Source organism: Falco biarmicus, chromosome 1 (assembly GCF_023638135.1).
Source record: "Falco biarmicus isolate bFalBia1 chromosome 1, bFalBia1.pri, whole genome shotgun sequence".
Lineage (NCBI taxonomy): Eukaryota > Metazoa > Chordata > Aves > Falconiformes > Falconidae > Falco > Falco biarmicus.
The window spans coordinates 109,556,089-109,576,076 of record NC_079288.1 but is presented as its reverse complement, the minus strand read 5'-3'; the positions used below and the strand labels follow the sequence as shown (position 1 = coordinate 109,576,076).

The 19,988-nt window shown below is 39.5% G+C and overlaps 1 protein-coding gene across 5 annotated transcripts in view; it reads right to left on the bottom strand.

The window, feature by feature from the left end:
• PTPN13 (protein tyrosine phosphatase non-receptor type 13) overlaps positions 1-19,988 on the bottom strand; it is a 126,459-nt gene that overhangs the window by 61,973 nt on the left and 44,498 nt on the right. For all 5 annotated transcript variants that reach the window (XM_056359694.1, XM_056359685.1, XM_056359679.1 and 2 more), the window contains exons 6-7: positions 17,342-17,435; positions 3,559-4,122 (exon numbers count right to left, since the gene is read on the bottom strand). In XM_056359694.1, coding sequence (XP_056215669.1) covers positions 3,559-4,122; positions 17,342-17,435 — 658 coding nt within the window. The remainder of the gene's footprint in view (positions 1-3,558; positions 4,123-17,341; positions 17,436-19,988) is intronic.

Sequence of the window (19,988 nt, the reverse complement as noted above, 5' to 3'; positions counted from 1 at the left end):
TGTTCAGAATTGGCTACACCCAAAGTCAAAATAGCAGTCTCTTTCCCTTCGCCTTGCCCCCACCCGGCTAAGCACCTAATCATGAACAATCATCTTTGTTCATGAAAGAAAGAAACAGCTTCAACCCTGAAACTGTACAGCAGAATAACACACAAAGGAGCAAGCTCATGAGCAAGGCACTTACAAAGACACTGTCTTTGGAAGGCTTGTGAGGCTAAATCCAAGATATTCCAACTGTAGATTATAGTGCAGTTTGGATGGTCTGCAGCTCACTACAAACTACTCTATTACAGCGTAGTTGTAATTAAAACTCTCTCATTCTTTCCACTATAAACTCTACTTTTCATGTTTTTTGTAATTTGGGTTGTAAAAAATCTGTTCTGAGTGAAAGCTTGGCACACAAAAGCCTGTGCATGAAAACATTTTCTTTTTCCAAGACAGTCAGCTCCTTAAGGTTTTATGAATAACAAAAGTTTGCCAGCTTAACCCAAAATAAGTTAAAGAAGAAATAAGCCACATGGCACTTAAGTTCCTTTGTGGTTTGAGAAGGGAAGTTTTATCTGGCAAAGTTTAACCCGCAGAGAGTCCAATGCCATTTCACAATTCAAAAACTGAAAAACACCACATAGCCAAAATCAGAGGCTTACTACAGCTTACACAGACTTAACTGTAACCTAGACCTGGACCCAACCAAATTGAAAATATCCCCAAATCTGCCAGAGAGAAGGTACATTGTGTCCTCTCTACTAAACCCAACGACCAATCCTGTTTCCATGACTCCTTGCCCATTCCTCCACCTCAAGCTGAACAAAACCCTTATTCCTGACTACACAAGCTTTCAACATACCTTATTCTTTCCCCCCATTTTTCCTTTAAATACCTCTCCTTTGAGGTCATGCTGTATCTCATGCAGAGAAAGAGTAGCAGTTGCTGTCATTTTCTGTGGACTTCTTTCCACTCCATTTCTAGTTGTTGCCCACCTATTTGCTATGTGACTACCAGCTCCAGGCAGCAAGATACCCTTGCATCAAGTGCTACCCAAGAAATTGACACCACAATCTTCATCAAGATAGGTGACATTTTACCACAGCTCTCCACACAGTTGCTCATCTCTCTCAGCTAGGCTAGTTTTATGTCAGAAGAGCAATTCCACATACACTTGATAATGTCTGACATTTGGAAATATCTGTCTACTCAAGTGCTTGAAAATTGCATGCAATGGGAATGCACAAAAAACTTGTAACAGACTGTATTTTTCATTCCTTTGACAGATGAAGCTAGCAATAAGCTCTTTTATGAAAGGTCTAGGGGACTTCTCTGTTGTCAACAAGATGGGAGATAAGGAACACTGAACAAGGAAAAAAAAAAAGAGGAAAAAGGAAAAGGGAAAGAAGTCCTAACAGACTAGCAGACTTTACGTATTAAGGTTTTCATGAATCCGCTCATTAAAGCGGAACAGACAGACTACTTCCATTCAGGCTTCTCAAGCCCTGTGAAACACAATAGCAACTAACTGCTTTGTGGAAAAACATTCCTCATCCATCTTACTAAAATATCCTTTACACTGGCTTTCATCAAAAATTCACAACTAGGTTCTGGCCCAAAACTTTTCTTTAAGCAGTTACCGGAACAAAACAAAAACAAATAAAAAAGAGCATGCCTAAAATAGAACAGCACAGCACACACTCCTAACTTCCAAGAGTGAAACATACCTCCTTCCTCTGTTGAAAGCAGAAGACTCAGAAGACAAGAACATTGCAACCAACCTACCTGTTGAGAAAGTACCTTCATTTTTTTCTAGCAAGTAATGACTGTGAATTCAGAAGGATGGGCAGTGAGTCATTAGCTATTGCCTCAATTCTCTCTATACAGATTTGTCACTCGGCTCCTATGACTATTAGCCCAAGTTCCCAGTCTGACTGCACTTTCACCCATTGCCTTTATGAATTGAACAGTTTCACACATCTGAACTATCTCAGTTGGCATAGCAGGGGCACGTTATTTTTTCTGCTGTCTCCCAGTCTGTTTGAATGAGAATGATAAACTCTTGCTCATCAATGGGTTTGGCCAAGCTTCTGGTTTTGCTGTTGTGCAACACAAACCTACACAAAGCTACACTCCTGAACAACAAGGCTATTGAGCTTTCTCAATGCAGGGAGTGGCCTTCTCTTAAACTTTGTCAGCTGCCTATCTTCAAAGATCTGAATTGACTCATATACTTGAGATAGTCCCCTTCAATTTCAGACTCTTAAACCAAAAACCAACCAACCTTCCCCATACCTCATCGGATATCTCAGTAGATAATGACAGATGGTAAACTTCTATTGAGATAAACAATGGTATCTCCACAGTATTATTTCCATCTGTGTTCACTCCATGTTATAATGTAACCCTCGTCGAAAGATGCTAATTTGATAGCACAAAATCCCTTCAACTGTCTTGTCTGTACAACTTGTCCATAAATCACAGTACCTTTTTAAACTGCCTATGCCATTTCAATAACACTCTTCCTTTCTGGAGCACAAGGCTCACATGCATAGGAGAAAAAGAACTGGCTTCCCATGCCAAGTGCAATATAAGCATCTCCTGAGACAGCCACAAGGGGCATGAACAGGCATTTTGAGAAATTAAACCAGGATAAAGGCTTTATCTCTTCTTAATAAGGAGGTGTTTACACCTCAGTGCAGGAAAAGGAAGCATAAGTTGTTTTATTTTCACACAATTATTTCTGTCACTCAACAGACAGGCAGCCATGAGTTTTCAGCTGTATGGATTTTGAATGCACCTGAACAAATGACTCTGCTAGCTCTGCACATACAGCTCTTCTACCATAAACCTTAGATGACTTAAGTTATGCCTTCTGGCCCATCATAAGCAGGATCTGACTCTGCTTTCAGTTTCTATCCCACTGTCCCAAATTTATAACCCCTGGAAATTAAGTCACACTTTCAAGCAAACGAAATACGCAGTTCCCTTATAGGGTTCTGCATAAAGACCATTTTATAAGTTTCCAGAGAACAAATAAAACAACCTTTTTTCTCCCCATGCATGCTTTCAATTAACTGATGGAACTTGCTGTCAAGTATTCCCACTGAGGTAAAGATCTTTACATGAGTACAAAAAAATATTTCCTATTTAAGGGCTTAAGTCCAGAGTTATACAGTGCAAAATCACAGAGATCTGAGATGAAATTATTCCTTTTCCTCTGGAGTATAAATTATTCTCTAATAGCTGGAGATGATGATTTTCCTTCAAGGAAAATTACTTGACAGTTGGCTGTTACCAGCTGTTTTTTCTTTTTTCTAATTTTAGTTGATGAACTTGATACTAGCTGATTTATAAAGATCAACTATTTTCACTAGGTAAGCAATCTGGTTGAGCACATTTATCTTCATTGGCAACAAGAGGTACTAATGCTTTCACTTTATCTAAAAAAAAGATGATAAAGCAAAGATCTCTGCAGTTTTAAGAGCTGCTACAAGAAAACTCAGATTTATCATAAAAAGAAATCTTTGTTTAATGAGTAGAATACTCAGGAAATGAAAAAGCTTTACTAACCTTCTACATTCATAGCTTCCCTCAGAAGCTGCAACTTCTTCTGTCTCTCTCTTATTCTGTCAAAGGCATTTGATATTGCTGCAGAAGTTGATGTCTCAGGCACATGGCGTGTTTGGTCCAGTTTTTGTGGTCCAAAGACATCCAGTGCTATGCTCCCATCGGAGTATCTTGCTTCCTTGTTTCTGGTGGTAGTAGAAGTCCGTACTGTAAATGTTTCACACTGATGGTTGTACCCATGAGAGCCTCCAGCATGGTCCCTCTCAGTTGCCCTGTCAGTTGGACAAAGCAAATCTGTGGAGGAAGCCCATACTTTCCGCTTGGGAGCGACATCTGTATGGAGGTGACCTTTTTTTTCAAACTCATTGGTTTTACATCTATGAGGACAGAAAACATCTTCCTGTCCCGAGTTGTAATCTGCGGAAATGCCCTGGAAAAACTCTTCCTCGCCCTGTGTTCCTCGAACTGACAGAAATCCCATAGACTTGCTAAGTCCTTTGTTAAGCGTGGTCTGTTGAGAGAAGTGAGCTTTGTGTCCATCAGGTGCATCAACCACCAATGTTTTTCCTGGAATAAAGAGACATTTCATATATGTAACTTTGTGCTACTTAAAGGGCTGCTTCAGTCAACAAAGGCAGAACTCAAACTGCTTCGTATCTGACAGATATTTTCTTTTACTTCTGAAGTGCTGAAGAAAAAATTATGGCCTACTATAGTTCAGCATTAACATTAAATACCCCCTTAAACTATCACATACATGCTGAAAGTTGTTTTCTCATTAGCTTTATCTGTAAAATAGTCTGGACTCTCACCAAAAGTACTGTTTAATGATCAATCTGAAATGAGCCATTCTCATGTCTCACACCTGAAGACACCACCTAAAATTTTTAATGACAAACCCACGTTTGTTCCACAGACTTACAGATGCGCTGCAGTAGTGTCAGTAGAAGGAGTCAGGAGAAAGACTGTGTAGTTAAGAATTTTAAGGAGTCAGGAGAAAGACTGTGTAGTTAAGAATTTTAAAAATCCTGGATCTTCCTTTAATGACTTTTTTTGGTGATGACAGTCTCTCCAGATAAATACTCTAAAACAAGAGTAACAAAGCTTCTAAGATCAAAGTGATTGTATGAGCCTGTACATTCCATGTTTTGTTAATAAGTGGATCTGCCAATACTGTGTCTTTTCCCTCTCCTTTACCATGAAATTACTTCCAGAATAAAAGAAACTATCAGAGGTGGAATAGCATCAATGAAATATGTGTTTTCTGAAGAATATCTTAACATGGTCACCAAGAAGTTGTGATGACCATGTATGCCTCAGGCATAAATTTTTCTTGAAGTATTAGCCCAATTTTACAAAACTGAGTACTAAACATTGGTAAGTACAATCAAATTTCTTAACATAACAGATGACCTACCAGTTTATCTTTCATGTTCTTAAGACTTCCTGAGATCAGAGTAAAAGAATTGTAACATCCCAGAAAAAAACTAGTATCAAAGACTACCCAACTGCTACTTACTGTCTGTTAGCAAACTAAAATTTTTCAATGCTTCTGCACTATTAAACGTTGCAAAACCCCGAGGTCTAATGTAGATATCAGACATGCAATAATCTACTCATAACTCCAACCGACCAAGTACATTGCAAAAATTATTATAAAGATGACGTTTAACCTTGTCATATTAATGTAATGTGTACGCTGCAGATTGGAAATCTCAACCCCATCATCATACTCTGGACAAGAAAACCCAACTAAAAATATTCCATGCTGGGTTGCCTAAGCAATGCCTGCTCACTCAGGAAGAGTCAGTATGGCATGTGATGCTTTTCTTAGAGGTAGCTCCCTCTCAGCTGTGATATTACCATGTACAACTTTTAAGACACAGCAGCCCTGAAGACATCCTCACAAAAGCAAGCAGTCGTGAGCTCCAAGTAAATTACTGCGTTGTATCTACTACCCTCAAAGATGCCTCTGTAGTGCTGCCTGCTGCTCTTCCAAAGGCAATTGAAATCAACAGCCGCGCTTAGACAGTAGGCTCCTGCTACTAGGTCTTTACCTTGTCTTTCATCCTTTCAAATTGAGTTTCACAGACTGCTTTAAGGATGCTCACAATTATACTCAGAAATGCTTTGAAAAGCTTATGGCTTTATACCTTTCCACTCTTGATATTCTACTTGAAAAGGGACTGTTAGCTTTCAATGTCTATTTCTGCGATATTAAACTTACAACAGGTGTTTTGCCCCTTACTTCTTACCAACACACAAATGCATGATGGCAAAATGTTAAGGTTTGGACTTTCTAAGAAGTGTCTTGTACAGTTCCCACATGTTCCAGCCAAGTGAATAAAAAAACCCCAACCTTTGCCAATAAGAATGAAAATCTTCTGAAAAGATGTGATGCATTACTTCATATTTTACAAATATAGCTTTAACCCTAAACTCAAGTAAACATAATTATATTTGTGGTAAGGTAAATCTTACATTACTATCTTATTCTCAGACTACACATCCCTCAAAGCTGTTGAATTACATATAATAATCACACAGACTTTTAAAAATAGCCATTCACTGTGAAGTTCCCACTACCTAAAGCAGTGGAATGATATCCATTCTGCAAACGCGTACTTCACATTCATGTACATGCACTTCACAGATAGACATTCCTAAACACGGTTTTAACGCAAGTCATTTCTGAGAGAAACAAAACCCAAAATACTGCAGTATTTAAGATGGTTACCAAAAAGCAAATCAAAAGGAGCTCTGAGAATCCTTCCCAATAATGAGTTCCAAGATAATTTTAGGCAGAAAAAACTGAAACAGCCTCCTCTACACACTGTTTTCACGCATTTTTTTAAATGCAAAAACAACCTACCTCTTCAACACTGGAAGTATTTACACGCACAAGACCTTACTAAACAAAACAATGGTGAACAAATCAGAAAACCAAGGAGAGGCAGCCACAACTCCAACATAGTACCAAGACTGTAAATTCAGGATTACTTGGTACATCATTGCTCATGACTCAGAAGAACATTCCTGGTTCAAAAGATCATTTATGTCTCTGCATGTTGAAACATTACCTTGTTTCAGGATCACATCCAGTTAAAAAAGCCACAACATACTTGAAGCACCAGTGGGTATCCTCGCCATAGCACTCCCAGAGACATAAACATATCTGTGCTACGCTGGTGAGAACTGCAGTGAAAAGGTCTGGGTGCCAGTGAAAAAAAGTGCTACACGGGAAGGAGCATCCTCTTCACCAAAACTAGTTTCCATGGAATTGTAGCATCCAGACTAGACATAACAGAAGCTGCTTCTAATTCAAGCAAAGGCTCAGAAGACACAAGCTCCCTGCCTTGGCATGCAAGAGATGCTTTCTATTCCTCAAGTCATCCACCCAGCTGGGGCTTCCTCATGAGGAAAAGTGAATGCCATGAACACTACTTCATCAGCAGTGGCTGGGAAAGTACGCATCGTTACAGCTTTGCCACTCATTCAGCTGATTGCATGATGAGACAGGAGATGAGCTGTCCCATCAGGAAGCAGTACAGGAGACATTCCACTTCTACACTGATCTTCCTCTTTGCTGCCTGGAGATGTCTACAGGTCTAACTCATATCCACATTAGTTTATGCAGCCAACGTGAGTTTTTAACATAGTACCAAAAGGAATCTACAGCTGGCCTTAGTATTCTTCTTGAGACTGTAAAGGAAAGATGAAGATGTCTAAGAGAATTTTATTACTCTTCTCATTCCTACTTGTGCTTTTCACCAGTCTTGGCACTTCTCACCTTTGCAAAACCCCTCCTGCCCTACATAACATCATTTCAACAAGCTCTCCCCAAACTGGCTCACAATGTCAACATGAGCTGTTTAACAATCATCCTCAGAGAACGATAAAGAGACTACGGGGCAAGGGATGCACAGCCTGCTCAAGTTAGGCATCCTGAGAATGTAAACTAGAACAAAGCAGCAACACAGAGCTTTTAGACCCATACTTTATACCCATGGAGAAAGCTTGCTGCTCTTGGCATTGGAGAGCAGAAGTCAATAATCAAGGAAAAGACTTCTCAGTACAGAAGAAATTCAATTGCAGGTACCAGTGAAAAAATTGTATTAGGCAACCAGTAATCGGCCCATGCCAATTCTTCTATTTTTAACAACCTAAATATGTCCTCATCCCTCCTTTTTTTTTTTTTTTTAAGTACCATTATAGACTCTGTAAGTCACAAAATCAACCATTAAGATATTTTCACTTTTTTTCCCCCAGACTTCCCCAACACACAACCTCAGCATTACCTAGATCAAGGATCTCAAAGGACTGCATTAAGTCTCTTTCAGCACAAGGCTCATATGTCTGCCTTTCAACTAACAGTACACCTCCAGAACAGAGCGGACTGGAATCATATTTGCTTCTTTAATACACGTATTTTCAGTTGAATGGCATACACAAGTCTAAATTCATTAAGCCAATACATAGTTTGTCCATCAACTTTTTCCCCCCAGCTTTTATGATGAAATGTGTGGAAAACTGAAGGGAAGAACTACCAGTAAAACTATGTATGAAGAATAAAGATCCAACTAACAATTGCTGAACAGAGAGCTTTGTCTGGGACTCGGGGGAAAAAGGAGAATTTACCACCTTTGGAAGAAGGGGTGGGCAACTCTGGAGGACTACAAGGTTGTTGTGTGGTTATACTAGGAGAAAATTAGAGAAGCAAAAGCTAGTCTCCATCATTTATCAAGGGGAGGTCCCAGAAGACTGGAGGTTAGCCAATGTGACGCCCAGCTACAGAAAGAGCCAGAAGGAGAATCCAAGAAACTAGGCCTTGTCAGCCTGACCTCGGTGCCAGGGAAGGTTATGGAGCAGGTTGTCTTGAATGCCATCATGCAGCACATGCAAGATAACCTGGGGATCAGGCCCAGCCAGCAGGGGTAGATGAAAGGCAGGTCCTGCTTGATGAACCTGATCTCCTTGTACAACAAAGTGACCTACCTAGCAAATGAGGGAAAGGCTGTGGGCGCTGTCTACCTGGACCTTAGTAAAGCCTTTGTCACCGTCTCCCACACCATTCTCCTGGAGAAGCTGGCTGCTCATGGCCTGTACGTGTGCGCTCCGGGCTGGGTAAAAGGCTGGCTGGCTGGCCGAGCCCAAAGGGGGGTGGGGAATGGAGCCACATCCAGCTGGCGGCCGGGCACACGTGGTGTTCCCCAGGGCTCAGCGCTGGGGCCGGTCCTGGTTCGTGTCTCTGTCTGTGATCTGGGCTAGGGGATCGAGTGCACCCTCAGCGAGTCTGCAACCAACACCAAGTTGGGCAGGAACACTGATCTGTTTGAGGTCTTATGAGGAGCAGCTGAGGGAACTGGGGTTCGTTAGTCTGGAGAGAAGGAGACTCAGGGGGAACCTTATCACTCTCTACAGCTATCTGACAGGAGGCTGTAGGCAGGTGGGGGTTGCTCCCTTCTCCCAGATAATAAGCAATAGAATGAGGGGAAACAGCCTCAAGTTGCACCAGGGGAAGTTTAGATTAGGTATTAGAGAAAATTTCTTCAGTGAAAGGGTGGTCAAGCATTGGAACAGGCTGCCCAGGGACGTGATGGAATCACCGTCCCTAGAGGTGTTTAACAAACGTGTAAAGGTAGTGCTTGGGGACATGGTTTAGTGCTGGACTTGGCAGTCCTGGGTTAAGGGTTGAACTTGATGATCTCTAACGTCTTTTCTAGCTTATACGATTCTATGATCAAAAGGAAACTGCATAATGGAACTTTTATTTCTTTAAATTTTAACGGAGAGCCATGTTATGACCTTCCTTTAAAAAAAAAAAAAAAAAGAAAAAACACCCTTTTATTTGTAATGGAAACTCTGGAGACCTTTCTAAAGTACTCTGGCTCCACTAAAAACAAAGTATCTCACCTGAGATCACAACAGAGCTACTCTGTGCTCAGTTACCCACCAGTATAGTAAGACAGAGAAGTACTTCTCAGTGATGGTGACAGGACAAGCCATTAGTAATTAAGATACTACAGCATATGTGTAACTTCAAAAGGCACATTTTTCCCTTCCCCAATTACTTCTCTGTAGAACTAAATTCTTCTTAATGCTCATCTGAAAAGCATCTGGGTTCTTAATTTTCATTTATCACCCTTGGGTGTTTATCCTCTACTTGATGTTACTTTAATGCAATTATTTATAATTACTCTAAATAATTTGAATGTAATTATAGTAATTGCATGATTCCAAAGTATAGTGAGGGAATATATACAATAAAAATAGCAATTAATCACCAAGAGTTCACATGAAAATTCCCTTGTGGTGCTAAAATGAAAATCAAGTTTTCCACACACATTCAACTGGCAGATGTTATGTTTGCTAAATGACCACAGATCTGCTTCCTTCTTCGTTTGGTGTCTTCAGCTGTGAATGCAACTACACTCTCTTTGACAACAGTGTCACTTACAAACCACCTTTTACTCACACTGATAGTAAATTAATTGATTTCCCTCTGAGCAAAGGAGTTGTTATCTGGTCCTTACTAAATTCAGTCAGTTTGCAATAACTTGTGTATCAGCTTGACCATACAGGCAAATTAATCAAATATTACGTGAGTGCAAACACTGTCAGTGCCATGATATACTGTGTATGTTTTTACTGAATAATCTCAGCTCAAGTTTCTTTAAAGTTCTTCTGACTGCCCCCTTTTGTTTGCAGAAAACAATACCTTTTTCAGCTCCATTTCAGCAAAGCTTATGGATATATCCATACACACACACAGCACAGGGGTGGCAGGGCAAGGAAGAGACACAGAGATTGCCTGCATGTGCACAAAAGCCCACACCATCATTGCCAGACTGAAAGATCTGAAAAGGAAATTACTATACAGGAGTTTAAAAAAACATCTCCCACATCATCTTTGTGCAAAAAGCAGAATGACAGAAAAATCCTTATCCCAACACAATGTGGTTAAGTTTCTCAAATACTAGTGGGTAGCTGACAGAGGAGTTAGGTTTGCAATTCCTTTGGGGCAGGCCAAGACCCAAACAGAAAACAACAGAGCCAGATGTGGACTGTGTTGGCTACTTGGAATGACACCTCCTCCTTTCCTTTACTTTTTTCAATTGTTGAGAAAATCCAAGTTTCAGATGGAAGTACTCTTAAAACAATGCATTCTTTGTGAAAGAAGAAATGAGCTGGACACAAAGACTGTTAAAAGCACTGTAAAGTAATGGCCAAACTATAAATCCTGTAAAACAATTTGCATTCTGCTTTGGACCGAGATGGCCCCTCTATCAAAACCCAAATAGCTCTAGAAACCAAACATCTTGTTCAGAACAGTGGTAGTGAACCTTGCCAAGTAGCACTTTGTAAATGCAACATTTTACCTCTTCTCTTCCTCAGCAACTCTGCAGGGAAGACAACTGCATCCTTGCTCTTTCCCACTCAGGTTTATGGGCCATTTTTTTTTTTTTTGGTACCAAGAAGGCAAAAGGGCCGCCCAGCTATTCCCTTCCTGGATTTCTGCATACCCCAGGAGCAGCTCAGTGATACAGCTGCTTTTCTGCACAGAGACAGCATTTGATATGTCTGGTTTGGTTTCCTCACTGATCTTTGTGTCCACTCCTGTGTCTTCAGAGTTCTGAGTCTGTCCTTAGCACCGCTGTAACAGCACTTCCAGTACTGCCAGGATGGAAGCTCAGTAAAGCAGCAGCAACTACACTTAAATTTAAAAGATCTCCACCAACACCAATCACTCAGTACTGCTAGATGCAAACAGAAACCCTTATTGGAAGAAAACAGGCATGGTTTCTAAAGGGCAAAAGAATAACTTCTTACTCTTCAAAACAAATAGTCTTTATCGGGCTTCCATTTAGTTTTCTTGAACACTGAAAGTTATTCTCCACCTACTCAGTTCTTTTTTTCTAGTACCGAGGAGATGGAGGTGAAAAAAGAAAGATTATATTTCTAGATGAGAGATTTTCAAGTCAATGGAATTAAGTTTGTGCTGTATTTTTTGGTAAGTTAAATCTGTGTACTTGGATTTAGCAAGAAAATGAGTAGGCTGTTTCAGTTCACATGGGAAGCATCATTATAAACCATTTCTTTATAGACTAATACGCTGATTTTTCTTGTTAAAATTAAAAGCAACTTCACTTAGCCTTAGCATCTTTTATTCCATTTACATGTACCATTTTTGCTACACCTGACAAAGTGTTTAGTCTAACTAAACAGGGAATTTATCAACACCTAAAATTTTTTTCAGTATTTCCAATTATTTCCTGTTACATACAGTTATGGTGAACTTTAATGATCCTGTAAAATCCTTTCAAGCCTTTATCCATTTGGCGCATTTTCTTTTGATAGAAAGGTCAGAATTTTACCGGATACAACTGTAGTATTGTAACATAAAATAACTCATGACAGTCTACCACACTGCACAAGCCAAGTTAAAATGAGAGGCCCTTTATGGCAAGAAAGCAAAGCCAAGACACCTGTTTGCAACATCTCTTTAAACACGAAATACCTCTGCAAAGGTCTGTCCTTGGTGTTCACAGGTCATCAACATCAGGTGGAACTTTGTAAACACACACACAAGGTGCCTGTTTTCAATTACTAGAGAGCTGGGAAGCAGGCTGCCAGGCACATGCAAGTTACAAAGATTTCGACTAAGCTTTAAATAGACTATGCATCCTTTTGAAGGATGAATGCCATAGTTTGTGGCAAAGAGTAACATGGTGAATTACCGCTTTATGTTTGGAAGAGTTTGACAGTCACTCTTCTATCATAACAAAAGAACTTTATCAAGCAACTTCCACAGTTCTTGAAGTAAAGACTCTTCAGGTTTAAAGTGTTTTGAGTAAGAAACAACACTCACTGGTTCAGATGACTCACACCAGGCTTTACCACTTCTATTTCTGCTGGCTAAGTCAGTTCCTAAATACTGTGTTCAAGTATGACTTGACTGAAAGCAAACATTCTGTAATACTAATTTAGAATAAATTATTTCTGCAGGCAGTCCTGCCATAAAGCTCATTCACCAAGACTGCCACAGAGTGAGTCGTGAAAGACAAAAAATAAATTTAACTGGGGAGAATATTAACATGAAGCTATTTATTAATTTAATTATTATCTTCAAGACAGACTGAAATGAATAGCTGAAAATATCCAACCTTGGTACATAAGGAGAGGAAAATATCTGATTTAACAGGTGAATTGGAAAAATATTTCAAAACATTTGTCCTAAGCCAACAATAAAGCCCCAGCAATTATAATTTTGGATGACCATGGTATGGAAAACTGTTCTTACTTTAATGACTTCCAAAGACAATGCAAAAATCCTCGCATTTTTCGAAGACTGGAAATACCTAAAGTATTGTTCAGCTACTGTCCAACTAGGAGCACATCTCTCTTGCTGAACCATCTCTATACTGATAAACTTATCATGATTTATCAACTATCTTAAGTTAAATGCTCGTAGTAACATTCCGATACTCTTCACGGGTCATAATAAATGCCTTAGCTCTATGCGGCTTTTCTCTCCATAAGATGGGTATTTTATTAATTGAAAATTCTCTTTCAGATTTTCACAATGACTCCACACAACTTCACCTCAGTGAGTATCAGACAGTCTTCTGTCCTCTCCAGGAAAGATTTCTGCTCACCATATTTATTGCCTTAAATATAGTGGTAAAACAACTGGTAAAATTAGACACATCCTTATGTGTGCCCATGCCCCCACCCAGCATTGTCCCAGTGCTAAACTGGGCCCAAATTATCTTGTCAGAGGAAGTTAAACCCAAACATTTAGATAGAAGATGACTGACATAACTTCTACTGTTTTAGAAAGCCAGTTCATGCAGTATCATAATCCTGCCTGGTAGCTTCCTACCTTTCTCAGTGTTTGCTGTTTTGCAATTGGAATGAGAGTTGTGTATTTCAACTACACAAAGGCACAGAATAGTACAGTGTCAGAAGAAAAAAGGACTCTATGCTTTTCTGAGCTGGTGGGGGTTTTTTTGTTTCTTTTGCCATTACTATTTTTCTTAAACTCTCTTCTGGCCTTCTACTTATGGCTCCTCAATCTATGATATTATCATTGGTATAATTAGTATTACATTCCACAGCTCACTTTTCCGGAAATGTAAAAGCTGTGCCCACAGGACAGCTGATCTGCACTGTTAGTGACAGAACCTGCACCAGCAAACCAGCATCCATTACAGAAAAAGAAATAACCAAACATTAAATTGCCTTGAATCAAATGTGGGCTGTCTCTCATTAGGATCAGACACCCATTTCACTGGGTCCTCACTAACTTTCAAACACTTTCTGAGTGGAACCAGCAACAGCTAGAGCCCAGTTTGGTTATATGTATGTGTGTGGGGCTGTTTTGTGCTGTGTTTTATTTTACTGATACTCTGTATTCCCGAGGTCTCAGTGTAGTACTGAGATCAAGGATCGCATCTAAGATCAAAATATAGGTAAGTAAGATAGTGTTAAGGCATACTGGGGAAATTGCAATGATAAGTAGAATTGGGAAAAGTTTTGGGGAAGCTAAGAGGGTTGTACATGGTTCAGGGAAAAGGAGAAAAATTACAGAGTTCCACAGGTAATGAGCATGATACAGAGAAACTGAAAAAGGTTGAGCAGAAGCAGGACAGGCAGAAAATAAAAATTAAAGGAAAGACTGACTTCAATTTATCTTGTTTTCTGAAAATAAAGACTCAAATAACAGAAAATCTGACAAATATTTTCTACTTCTAGGTATAGGGCAAGAAAGAAGTATAAAACCAAAATACCATAACTCCACATTAACTGAAAAAATACTATTGTTCATTGACAGTTCAACTTGACAAAAATAGAAAAAAATCAAGTATTCAAGAGCATCTCATTAATAACACCTACCTTTGGGACCAAGCTTGGAGCGATGCAGACAAGTTTGCACTGGAACAGTGATGCTCAAACATTTATTCCCTGTGGTGCCATGCATTATCTACAACACCCTATGCACGCATGCACTTCCAATCAACTCAAGAGGAACAGGAGCTAGAGGATGAGGACTATTCAGCCAACTGTACTCTATGGGTTATCGAGTTCAGTTCAATCACAAATATTAATTAAGTATGATTATATTTAATTAGATCTCTACAGACTGTGATGTTCCCTAAAAAGATAAATCTTTCAAGAAGTCATTTTGACTGAGGTTGCTTAAAACCCCGTGTTGAATTTACCAGTTGATAGCAGCTGAGCCAAGTGTGTTCTTCAGCCTTATAGAGTCCTTATACCTCTGGTTGCTCTTCCCCAGCCAAATTACTTTCACTGCAGTGAAACCGAGGCAGAACCAGAAGGCAAGTGAGCACACAGTGGGCAAGACAGGCATTCAGCTTCACAGCGCTTCAGAGGTTCAGACACTGTATCCTAACAACTTCTCAGTAAAATAAAAAGCAATACCTCTCAGCCATCTCAGAAGCAAAGTCAGACATACTAAGCGATTCAAAAAAACCCCAAAGGATAAGAGGAAAGAATATTCTGGTTATGACACTTTTTTAAGTCGGAGAATACAGTAGAAAACCAATTAGATCATCTAGTCCTTATCCTTTAAGTTAAAGATCTAATCCTGAGAGAAAGTTTCAGACATCACAGAGGTGTTATTCAACCCTAGTACTGAGCCAGAAAGCCATGGAGATACTGGCTAAAGCTACAACATCTATCTCCAAAATTTTGTAGAACGTAAAACAAAAGCTTTTTTGTTAAGATGTACTTAAAAGACTTCGGGGACAAACATTACTTTTGGGGGAGGAAAAAAGTCATCTGCTAAAAAACTTGAAGTTGTGGGTAGGAAAACCAATGAACAAAACCCCCAACCCTGAAACCAAAAAAAAAAAAAAATTTTAGAAAAAAAAGAAGATAAGGATTTTTTAAGAAAATGAAAAGTTAACCAGCAAGACTGTTCAGTTGTATTACTGAAAACAAAACTAGAAACAACAAAGAAAACAATCAGGGTTGCTAAGCCAGTGAGAACAGAGTTTAAAGACAACCCTGCTATGTCTCCAAAACTTAAATATTCTGACCATTATCAAAACATGCAGTTCTTGTTGATCATGGATTAAAAAACAGAATAGATGATGCAAATGATAAAGCTTGAGTAGTAGCTGAATGGTAGTGTGATCAAATAAAGGTCTTAAAAAAAAAAAAACAACACTGGAAATTAGAATGATTAGGGTTAAACAAACTAGCAATTTAAAAATCAGAACAATAAGGTTCTCTTATAACCCTTATGAAATCAGTGGGAACCAGAGAAAGAATTCATTTTAAGAGCGAGCTTAGGTAGTTCAGAAAAATAAAGGAATTACATCGTTTACAAATCCAGTCAACTAGATTGATCCAGTCTCAAACCCTGTATTACTACAGAAATATTCTGGAACAGCAACAGCCAATAAGAAAACAAAGCCCCTGAGAAAGCAGTCAGAACAGTACATTTGTGCCAAAAAATGAAGAGACACCTTGTACCAGAAACTGTTCCTAAACACATAGTGCTGTACTAGAAGGGCTGACAACCACTGACATATGTTTTTTATATCAACGAGTAGCCTAATCTAGGACTCATCTCAAAAGAATGAATAAAGGAAGCCCTCCAATACCTTGCCAGACTTGAGTCTAATTTTTGCAGTTCGTATTGCCACTGATGACTCCATGGATTTTGGTTCCTGCAATTCACCATATATGCTGTTAATCAACACAAAATTAAAGAATAAAGAGGCAACAGAAGCATAACTTTGTTCCAAGTTTACAGATAGGCAGAGAGGTAATGTGAGGCAGATGAAAACCTTGTGTTGCTAACACTTATGGTGTTGATTATTTGTGGGTGACGTTGCATTCTGGAATTGAGATATTCCATTTACAAATGAGCATTTTAAGTCAAGAATATTCTCACCCGACTATTGTATCTCGCTGCCTGCACTGCAACAAATTAGAGTGGTCCAAGTTGATGCCTTATAAAATATTCCTATCCAGCTCCTCAATTCTTACAAAAAATACGAGACTAGTCTTTTAGAAGAATACATCCTCGTCTGAGAAGCCTAGCGCAAAGCTGATGCTGCCAAAACAAGTACCTCTAATGAAGTCATGGCCAGCATCAGCTGCCAACCTACATCACACTTTAGCCCACAGTGGCAACAGCAACACTGCCTCTAAAACAGTCTGTCTCCTCCCTACCCTCCCAGTTTCCTCTTTCCTTACTTCCCTGAAGTAACAGTACAACCCTACCTGGCCTCCATGTCCACCTCCCACTGTCAAAGCACAGCAGAACTGTGATGGAACACATAACACCACTCTTCAGGGTGGGTGGGTGTGGAAAGGGGCAGCAGAAAAAAAGCTTTGTGTGCAGAGAAAAGAGCCCAGGGCTGTCTGATAAGCAGGAAAAGAGGCTGTGTGCAACTAGAGCTATGAAGAGAAAGCAGGGTCCACAGAAAAGACAGAACTAAGAAAAGCTGCTTCCTGTTCTTCTAGCTGACCTACCTTCAGTTGGAGATTCCCATACTCCAGAAACAAAACTTCTGGCCAAGAAACTTTAAAACCTGTTCCTACCATCAGGACTGAACTGGAAAGACACATTTTCTTGAAACAATTATTCTAATGTCACCATCACCAACACTTAGCTAGACACTGAGCCATCAGAGTTCTGTGAAAGTCAGCAAGTCCTCCTCTATTCAATTTCTTTGGCAGCAAAATCTCCACAAACTTGGTCTTCTATAGGGCTGTATTTACTGCCATGACCCTGCAATGAAGCACTTACCTGTGGGAAGCCCTTTTCCCCTAAGCCTCTCCCGGATAGCCTGGCTCCTGTCTGGCTGCAATTTTCTATCTCCATTGCAAGAAAGTTGATCCACCTGTAAAACAGGCAGTAGCGCAGTTAAATATTGAAAGAGCTCACATCAGTATGAAACAAGTATCCATTCTGTAACTGTACAGCATCAGTCAATGCCAACAGTTAAGTTCAAGTTCAGAGTTGAAGTTCAAACTTTTTTCAACAAAACCAAGTTAATCAGTGAGAATATACCCTAGAATTATCCTTATTTGAATAATCCGTGCGTTATTTTTACTATGCATTTGGACTACTTTTTTCCACCAAGTTTACAAGCATGTAACAAATACATTTCACTCCCACAGCAAACTGAAGACAGCAGCTCTCGAAAACCCATGTTCCATGGTTGCAGCATGACTGGCCTGCAATTGATCTGATGAGTCTTCTACGTAACAGGAAGAACTGTCTTGTACTTGGTAGTTTCTGGCTGATACCTCACACAACTTATTACACATGTAAATTCTCACACATTTGTGAGAAGTCTCTTCTTTAGCCCTTCAGGCACATTCCTTTTGCGTGTCAGGCTTAATTACTCCCATTAACTTTTTTTTTTTTAAAATCACCACTTCCCTTAAAAAAATATTTCACATGTAAAATCATCCAAAGAGCTTATTTGCTCTAACCAAGAATCTTTAGTGATCTTTTGATATGGTAGGGATTGACATAACTTGGACAGTGGCTTAGCTGGGAGCTGAAAGGAGAAATCAAGCAGCTTTCTATCCACTGCAGTTACAATGCAGCTCAATCAACATTAAACAGAATCAGTCGTGCTGTATTTCCCTTTAGAAAGCATATTAACATGGAAAATTAAAACATTCAAACAGAACCTCTCAGCTGTGCTTCATGGACCACCAAATGTCCAGTTATAGAGCTAAGACCTCTCTAGCTTTTCATAAGGCCAATTAAGATTGGAGGCATGTTGATATTAGAATAGCAAGTTGTACTCTGGTTTTGGAAAAACGATTTTATATGCTTTCCTTATTAACTTAAAAATTTCAGCACAAACACAAAGCATTAAACATTAAAACCAGCAGGGATAGCTAGCTAAGGCGCATGAGAACAGCAGTACAGCTGTGTTGCTGTCCTGTCAACACTGTTTTATTCAGCTATTTTGTTCTTGTCGTCTTGCAAAGTCAATGCAGTGACATGTTATGAACGAGGTTAACAAGGTTACTGGCAGAGGAAATCTAGAAGACCAGCAAATCTTCAGCACTGGATAACTGCCATTAGTCCTGCTCCTTCATTATCAACATGGTATAGGAGACAGGAGCACATTTGCTGGATTCAGCTCTCCACTGGATTTCAGTATGTGCATTTGGGACCACTGCTGCGGTCTTTGGCATGGTGGTCTAGGTTAGTCTATCACACTAGCCTCAGACTACCTCTGACACCCTGCTGACAAGAACAAGATGAGGAAAAGCAGAAAACTTGTTAAGCAGAAAGGGCCATTAAGAACTTGGAGACTAATGACTTTACGGTTTGGATCTTTATTTCAATAGCTTCACTGACTAAGGCCTTGTAGGCCTTCATTTTGTTAAATCACAGAGGAACTCCACTTGGCAACTACACAAGACTTCAGATGTTACAGTGAGGAGCACCAGACTGAGACATAACCTCACAGACTAGAGGATGCTTTGTGGAACTCAGGATCAGCGCTACTTCTGGAGGCCTGTCATAATCAGCTGCTGCCAAATATTAGACAAATGCAGGGTCTTCCCACCTTGTGCAAGTGTTACCAAAACAGTTTTATAAAGAAACTATCTAACCATTAGTTCGTAACAGATTTTTTTTTAAAGAGGAAGCATTATCAAGTCAAACATTTTTCTTGCAATTACAGCGTTGTCTCTCTAGACACCAATTTCTACATTGACATAACCTCTATGAGACAAAAAAGGGAGTTTCAATGATATAAAACCAGAAAAAATTCAGGAACATAATGGGATATCATTCCAGCAACAATAAACTGCTCAGTATTTATTATAAACAGAACACAAGGAAAGCAAGTATCGGCCAAAGAACAATCTAATACTACTGACAATTTATGGTCTTCCTTTCTACTCAGAAATTCTACTCTACTTGAAATTACTTAACTACTCTATGGTCATGTTGGAATGGTTTACATGAAGGGAGAGGTTGCCTGTCAGGAATAGTAACTTTGTGAGATGAGTTCATGTTTCTTTCACTTCTGAACACAGCTGAATTCATTTGTCATCATTAGACAATACCATCCTCCATAACTATCATATCCAAGAGCTGAGCCAAGTGTAGAACTGGCACACCGCCTAAAAAGTCCCTCTTCCTGCTAATAAGCAACCCTCCAACAACAAGCCTAACTTTAAAGCCAAAAATCCACAGCAATCATTTTTGAAGCATTTCAAGTAGCAACATGTCAAAAGTTCGCCACAGAGTTCAATCTTTTTTGTTCACCCGTTTCTCCCTGCTTTTCTTTCAATGAACACAAACAGCTCACAGTTATCTTCCATAGAAACAGTAGTCATGAATGCATATTCCAAGAGGAATTGCCAAGTGCACAAAGTGTTACAAGGGGAGAGATGCAATTCTCTCCTTTGAACTCTCA